We start from the raw sequence: 8,133 nt of genomic DNA, 5'->3' as shown, positions 1-8,133 counted from the left end.
GGGGGTGTCTTGGTTCCTGGGATATACTAAAGGGGGTCTTCCAGGGCTTCAGCCCTGGGGCTTATAGGATCAGATTCTGTCAGAGCTGGGGAGGGGTTTAGGGGTGGAGGGCTCCCTTCCTTAGTCCAGGCAGGTGTTGGAGGTGGGGTTTCTCCAGGCCTGGGTGGGCACCGGTTCAGAGAACCCTGGAAGGGGCCCCAGAGGGCCTGGGATCCAGGCGGCCCAGCATTCCTCTGCGAGCATCTGGCGTTTAGGTTTGCAGAGTGTCACCAGGTGGCCCACTGGCCAGGCCTGGGGGAAACGTTCCTCTGGACCCAGAGCCCTTAGCTCCTCAGCCAGCAGCGACCAGCCCGGGGTGGGGGGCCTTCCCTGATGCTAAGCTGCTTGAAGAGCCAACTTCCCCCTGCAGCCCCCTCCCCAGCCAGGTGGTGGGGTCCCCGCAGTACCAGTCCTTGACTGTGCTTCCCTCCGGGCTGAGTCAGCAGTTGCTGAATCAGCAGAATGGAGGGAGGGGTCCCCCTCCTGCTTTGGCCTGGAGCCCAGAAGGGGCTCTGAGGGTGTGGGTACCTGGAACAGGTGTGGGATCCTTGACAGCACATTGACTCTATGACCTTGAACCTGATCCTCTCCAGGTCTGAATTTCCTATCTGAGCAAGGGGAACCCTGGACAGGGAGTCTGCAAGCCTCGTGCAGTTGTGAGGGTAGAAAAACCACTTAGGATTTACCCCGGGGCCAGGGGGAGCAGGAATGTGGCTTCTGAGCCTCTGCACAGTCTGGGACTCAGCTCTGCCCTAACACCTCCGGCTGGGGGTCCCAATGAGGAGGGTATCCTGCCTTTGACTTCATGAACCTTCCGCTTCCCCAGTCCTGGAGCTGTGCCAACAGGGAAGCTCCTTAGAGCAGTTCCAGCTGCCCCCATCCTTATCAGTGACCCTTAAAACAAGCATCTGGGGAAAGCAGAGAGCTCGCTGGCTGTGCCAATGCAGCGTCTGGACAAGCCCCCTGTCTCCCCTCTTCTGAGATGCTCTTTCAGAGCCCCTGAGCATTAGCAGTTCTGGGACTGTTGAGGCAATGAGGTGGCCTGGCAGCTGCTGGGGAGTTGATAATGGGAGACCTTTCAGAAATGGGTTTCCCTCTCTCGGTGCTCCGGTCTCTCCCAGTCCTTAGTGAGGGCCATGAGGGAGCAGTGGGTGTTTTCCTTGGACCCAGACACGGCTCATGGGGCTCCCTCTGCTTCTCTTGGGGAGGGAGTTGGCTCATACTTGATCCCTGAGTCTCTTGGTTGCCCCTCCTCCCCCCAATTCCTGGGCCAAGGTGAGCTCTAGGTGGGCCTCACCCCAGTACCAGGGTAGGGGGAAGTGACTAGGCCCCAGTTGGGGATCCCGCCAGCCTGCCTCAGTTTCCCTAGCTGTTGGTGCCCTTCTCAGAGGGGCTCCCTCATAGCATGCTGGGATCTCCATGCCCATGGGGACTCCTAGAGGGGGTATGTCCTCTTTCCCCTCTCCTAAGGGAGAGGGCCCAGAATCTTTCTGAAGCCTCCCCAGGTTTGAGAGGGCTCCAACCCTGGCTTGGAGGAGGCCTCAGCTGGTAATTTGAGTTATTTCTGTCATTCATAATAGCAGCTATATGTGGTCAAAGGCTTCCTACAGGCCAGGTCCTGTGCTTAACACTTCTTAGAGTCCTATTCGGAGAAGGCAATGGCAACCCACTCCAGTACTCTTGCCTGGAAAATCCCATGGATGGAGGAGCCTGGTAGGCTGCAGTCCGTGGGGTCGCTAAGAGTCGGACGCGACTGAGCGACTTCACTTTCACTTTTCACTTGCATGCATTGGAGAAGGAAATGGCAACCTACTCCAGTGTTCTTGCCTGGAGAATCCCAGGGACGGGAGAGCCTGGTGGGCTGCCGTCTATGGGGTTGCACAGAGTCGGACACAACTGAAGCAACTTAGCAGCAGCAGCAGCAGAGTCCTGTTGGCACTGCCATTTTATGAATGGGCAAACTCAGGCTCAGAGAGGCATAGTCACTTGCCCAAAGTCACACAGCTGGAATTTGAATACTGACTGCTTCCAGGCACCCACCTGCCAATGCAGATGATATAAGAGATGTGGGTTTGATCCCTGGGTTGGGAAGATTCCCCTGGAGAAGGAAATGGCAGCCCACTCCAGTATTCTTGCCTAGAGAATCCTATGGACAGAGGAGCCTGGAGAGGGCTACAGTCTATAGAGTCACAAAGATTCAGACACGACTGAAGTGACTTAGCATGCACACACCAGGCACCAAGCAGACTGGGTAGGCGATGCTCCAGGGGCTGGCTTTCCCACACTTGAGGAGGGGCAGGGACCGTGGGAGAGGCCAAAGGTCTGGAGAGATCCAGGATCTGGAGGGGGCATCCCCCTTCCGCCACCATAGCCCTTACCTGATAGAAGTCTGATAAGGCCTTCATGCGTCAGAGTCCCGGAGCTGACGTGCTCCGCTCCCAGAGGGGCCCAGGGGTCAGGCTGGGTGAACAGGAGGGGGCGTGGCTCCCAGCCCTTTTCTAGTGGATTCCAGCCTGTCTGTCCTACATCTGCTGTTGGGGAAACCAAGGGATGGGAGCCTGCCTAAAAGAGGCTCAGGGATAGAGGACGTGAAGAGAGACACGAGACGGAGGGGGTGACACCCAGCCATGGGCATCCGGAGGGTAAAACTGAGGCTCCCAGTGTTACTCAGCCCAGTGGGTTTGGAATAGATCCAGATGGGAAAACTGAGGTCTGGGGCATTATGCTGAAGGGAGGCCAGAGAGGAATGTGGAGGCACAGGTTGGCGACTAGACTGAGATGTTCAGGGATGGAGAGCAGATGGGGAAATGAAGGCACACTCGGCAGAGGGAGCTGAGGGAAAGCAACCAAAGAGGAAACTGCGGCCCGCGGAGGGCTCAGCCAGCAGATGAGGTTGGAGCAGCTCCTGGTGCCATGTCCCTCTTTCCCGGAATCCCCGAGGCATTTGTGGATCAGTGACAGACTGAACCGAGACAGGATGGAAAAGAGAGGGCGGGGGCTGGAGTACTGGGGAAGGGGGCCATGTGGGAAAGGGATCTTGAGTTGGAGTGCGGGTGGCATTGGTTGGGAACATGTATGCTGAGCCCCACAGACCCGAGTTCAAATCCCGACTCTGCCAGGCTGTGGAGGGAGGGGGACGGAGGCACAGCTCCTCCCCCAAGGGTCTCAGTGTTCAGAAGTGGCAGGGAGCTGTGGAGACAGACACAAAGCACAGAGAAACAAGGGAGCAAGATGACTTCACGTGCTCAGAGGGATCAGAGGGCAGTTTTACACTGTCCACTGTTGGAGGACGGTGGTCATCAAGGACCACCTCTCTGAGGCAGTGACTCTGGGGCTGAGGTTTGAATGAAAAGATGGAGTCATTCAAGAACAGAGTAGGTGTCTTAGAATGGTGGAACAGCAAGTGCAAAAGCCCTGAGGCTGGACTGAGCTTGGTGGAAGACAAGGGAAGCCTGTGTGATGGGATGCAGGCAGGGGTGGGGGAAGTCATGAGGAACCCTGGTCAGCTTGGGATGGGCAAGTAACTCTTATTATTAATTGGGGGATGGCTTTGGTTGGTCACTGACTCTTTGCTATTCACAGGGTTGCAGCCCATCTTGAGATGAACTAACATCTCTTATAATGAAGAGGGGATGGAACTGGCTTTGGTTGGCTAATGGCTCATGGCTACTCGAGGGGTTGCAGCCCATCTTGGGATGGACTAGTAACCCTTATTATGAAGAGCGGATGGAACTGGCTTTGGTTGCCCCAGTGGCTCATGGCTACTCAAGGGGTTGCAGCCCATCTTGAGATGGACTAGTACCTCTTGTAATGAAGGAGGAATGGAACTGGCTTTGTTTGTCTAATAGCTCATGGCTACTTGAGGGGTTGCAGCCCATCTTGGGATGGACTAGTAACCCTTATTATGAAGAGGGGATGGAACTGGCTTTGGTTGTCCCAGTGGCTCATGGCTACTCAAGGGGTTGCAACCCATCTTGAGATGGACTAGTAACTCTTGTAATGAAGGAGGAATGAAACTGGCTTTGTTTGGCTAATAGCTCATGGCTACTCGAGGGGTTGCAGCCCATCTTGGGATGGACTAGTAACCCTTATTATGAAGGGGAGGACAGAACTGGCTTTGGTTGGTCAATGTCTCGTGGCTGCTTGAGGGGGTGCAGCCTATGTCTCCTACTGGCTGAGTTTTGAGGTCTGGCTGCCCTGGTCTGTGCTTGCAGTGAGAGCATCCACTGAGGTCCATCCCCACTGAAGGCTGAGCTATGCAGCGTCCCCTCCCAGGGAAATTCCCAATGGGGGGGGCAGCACATACCCTGAGGGTGGGGTTCAGGTGTCTGTGGGAAGAGCTCTGGGGTCAGCTGTGATGCATCACACCATGCGTTAGCTTCTTTAGCTCCTTCACCTGCCCTAAGAGGTGTGTGGAAATATTATACCCAACTTACAGAGCAGAGAAACTGAGGCTCACAGAGGGGCGAGGACTTGCTGGGGTTCCACAGTGAGCAAGCTTGAGGCCAGGGATGACTCACCAGATGAGCACAGGCTCTGGACCAGCACTTTGGGCTTCCTGGGCCCAGGACTCCACATGTTCTGATTTCAGGTCTCAGTGTTCTGTTTCTCTGGGTGGAAGCCCTGGGCCCATTCAAGGAGGTCAGGCACGCAGTGGGTGGCTGCTGGGCAGCCATGACATGGTCTGCTGGTCCCCAGAGGTCCTGCCTCTACTGGACTTGCTGTGTGACCCTGGGCAAATCCCCTCTCCTCTCTGGGCTGTAGTTGCCCCCCATCTATAAAACGAAGGTGGACTGGGATCCCCACTCTGGTCTACCCTCTCAAGCCTGCTCCCCAAACCTTCTCCTTCTGCAGGTCGGGGAGCAGTGACCCCTACTGCATCGTGAAAGTGGATGACGAAGTTGTGGCCAGGTGAGGCGGGGAGAAGCCAGGCACGGGGCGAAGGAGACGGGGGAGTCCAGGTGTAAGGATCCACGTTGAAAAGAGAGCCTTGGGGGGCACGCTTACCCCACGGATGGACTCGCTGGCCTGTTGGTGGGTGTTCTGTGCCCCAGCCACAGGCCTGGATGGTGGGGCCTGCTGGCTCCTCTGTCCATCTAGTCCCACCAACTGGCCGCCACCTTCCCCCTTGCCCTGACGATGTCCCTGCCCGCATCCTGGGGCTGACTCAGCGGCTGCCAGCTTGCGTCTTCCTGGGGGCGGGCATCTCACGCTTGGCTGGGCTGGCTAGTTCTGGGCCTGCTGGGTGCTGCGGGCACTGGTGTGTGTGTGCATGTGTGCCCAGTTGGACCCGCATGTGAGTGTGTATGGTATGTGGGGAAGTGTTGGAGGGCTGGTGTGAATGCCCGTGACCACCGGTGTGTGTCCCTGTGGGTGTGCAGACTCAGAGGCTCACATTGTGTACCAGCGTGTGGGGTGTGTATGCGTGTGTGCACACATGGGCTGCCATGTACATGCATGTGTGCACCGATGCCTGCTTATTTGGGTACACAGACACCACTGTGAACACGTGAGGATGTGAAGATGTCTGGTTGCGTGAGCCAGTCTCGGCTGGGCTGGGCTTGGTTGCCGCCCCCGCAGGCCGAGGGACAGCTCTCACCCCCGCAGGCCTGAGGGGCGTGGGTGGGCGGGCGGCTGAAGCCTCGGTTCCTATGGAGACGGAGGATTCAGGATCCTCCTGGCGCCAGTTCTGGTCCAGATGGGCTGGGAGCTGGGGGCAGGGAGCCCATGTGGGGGAGGGTCAACCTGCAGCACCCCAGCCGATCTGTGTGTTTATCCCCCATCACTCTCTCTGTGTTTACCCTGCCCTCTTACCACACTCTGTGACACCACCCCCAAGCCCACAGACTGATTTTCTGTGTGACCCCAGGCTGCTGTCTCCCCGTCTCTGGGTTCTGAGGACCCTCCAAGTTCAGGGGCTGGGGAGCCTGGGGGGACTTCCAATTGGAAAGAGGGTTGGGTAGGACGGAAGCGTTTGGAAAGAAGGGTCGGTCTGATGGAGTGGCCCTGGTCTGTGTGTGTGCGTGTCCATGTTCACACTCTACTGGGGAAGAGTGTGGCGGAAGCTAGGTGGGGCTTGAGTTCCCAGCCAGAGATTGAGGCCAGGTTGTGATGGTGAGAGCACCAGATGCTCATCTACTAGACCACTGGTCAGTGACAAGGGCCCTGGCCCTTGGGCTTTGCAGAAAAGAATTCCCACAAAGATGGAAAGTCGTGAAGCAAGTCAAGTATTAAGAGGGCAGAGCATACAGTATGTGTGGTGGATAGGCATAAGGGCAGGTTCAGAGGGCGAGTCCCTGAGTTGTGCCCTTGTGATAGTTTGAATTACTTTTATGGGCATTTCTTCAGGTTTTCTGTGACCAGTCATTTTGATTTACCTGGCTCACAGTGCGCATTTAGCATATCTCAGGATCCTTCCATGCGTGGACGCATCTCTTAGCCAGGATGGACTCTACTGAAGAGGCCTGTGGGTAGCCCAGCCTTAGTTAACATCACTCCCCTTTGACCTCCAAGGAGCGTTCCTGCGCATGAGCGGTCAGAGAGGTCTCCTGACTTCCAGAATGAGGAGTATGTGGTCTGGGCAGGGCCCGGACTTTCCCTTAATAGTCCTGCTATTGTCTTGGAGTTTTGGTCCATAGGGAATGAGTCTCCAATCGCTTTACCCTGAAGGGGGCCCATCTGCCTTCTGCCTCAGAAGGAAGAAGGCAGAGGCAGGTGTGTTGGCCAAATTTTGCAGCTGTCAACTTGAGTGTGTGTTGACTGGGCAAAGTGAGTTCTCTTTTCGCTGTTGGGTAAAGGGCAGTGCATCTGCAGAGGTGTTGGGGTGAAGAGGTGTGTATCTGTTTCTGGGTCTGTCTTGGTCCCTGACCCTTCTGGGCTTCCCTCTTGCTGATTAAGTGCTCCGGCCCCTGCTGACTTCATGGTCCCCTGGCCCCTCACACTTTCCTGCCTCCCAGCCACCATCTTCTTGTTCCTCAAATTCCTGCCTCAGTGCCTTGGCACATGCTCTTCCAGCCATCTGGACTGTCTTTATCCTCTCTCTGCTTTGCCTGACTGGCTCCTAGGGAAAGCCTTTCCTGACCCCTCCCATCCTCAGCCCAGTGGGCACCGCTGGCCTAACCAATCACAGGACTTCTCTCACTGTGTCATAGGGCTCAGGAGGGAGCCCCTTTCTGTTGGGGGAGTTCTGTGGGGATGGCTCCTTGGCACCTCTTCCTCTAATTTCCCATAGCCCCAAGACTTGGCACATAGTCGGAGTGAGTGTTTATGGAGTGAATGAGTGGATGAATCGAATTGTGGGTCTTGTCTGTTAGTGAGGGTTTTGTGATCCTCTGTGTGTATCTCTGCCGGGTATCACTCTGTGTATGTGAATGTGTGTCTATGTGTGTCTCCATGTTCTGGGCATTTTTTTGTCTGTGTTATCCGTGTGAATGTTTTCTCTGTGTGGGTCTGCCCTTGTCTGTATGTAGAAACACATAGTTGTATGTTTCTAGAGATTTTTGAAGATGCATATTGGTATCTGTATGTGTGTGCATGTGTCTCTTTGTGTCTCTGGTTTCCTTGGTGTATCTGTGAATGTGTGTGTGTGTGTGTGTGTGTCAAGGTCTCTGGGTGTGTGTTATGGTTTGTGTGTGTACTCGTGTGTATCTTATATCTGGGTTCTTGGGTCTATGTGAGTGTGTATGTGTAGCTGTATTTGTGTTTGAGTAGCTCTGGGTGTATGTGTGTGTGTGTGTGTCCCCAGGTATCTGCTGCCTGTGTGGCCCAAAGGCCCCCTGTGCCCCCTTTTGCAGGACAGCAACCATCTGGCGGAGCCTGAGCCCCTTCTGGGGGGAGGAGTACACGGTGCACTTGCCCCTGGATTTCCACCATCTGTCCTTCTACGTGCTGGACGAGGACACAGTGGGGTGTGTGTGCTGGGGACCCAAACCTGGGCATCTGAGGGAAGGCGGGACACCCCAAAGCACAGTGCCTGTCCACACAGCCGTTGACATCTGCACCCACCTCCCCACGGGCGGGGCAGGGGTCCCTGACTTGGACCCTCACATGCCTGCCTTTCTGCAGGCAAGATGACATCATAGGCAAGATCTCGCT

At 56.0% G+C, this 8,133-nt stretch overlaps 1 protein-coding gene across 1 annotated transcript in view; it reads left to right on the top strand.

The window, feature by feature from the left end:
• Positions 1-8,133, top strand: part of RASAL1 (RAS protein activator like 1 (GAP1 like)) — a 33,536-nt gene that overhangs the window by 611 nt on the left and 24,792 nt on the right. The window contains exons 2-4 of the mRNA XM_010828567.1: positions 4,894-4,950; positions 7,833-7,946; positions 8,104-8,133. The exon at positions 8,104-8,133 is cut by the window's right edge and continues 2 nt beyond it. Coding sequence (XP_010826869.1) covers positions 4,894-4,950; positions 7,833-7,946; positions 8,104-8,133 — 201 coding nt within the window. The remainder of the gene's footprint in view (positions 1-4,893; positions 4,951-7,832; positions 7,947-8,103) is intronic.

This window comes from Bison bison, unplaced genomic scaffold, assembly GCF_000754665.1.
Source record: "Bison bison bison isolate TAMUID 2011002044 unplaced genomic scaffold, Bison_UMD1.0 scf7180017864495, whole genome shotgun sequence".
Taxonomy (NCBI): Eukaryota; Metazoa; Chordata; class Mammalia; order Artiodactyla; family Bovidae; genus Bison; species Bison bison.
This window is presented reverse-complemented; position numbering and strand designations above follow the sequence as displayed.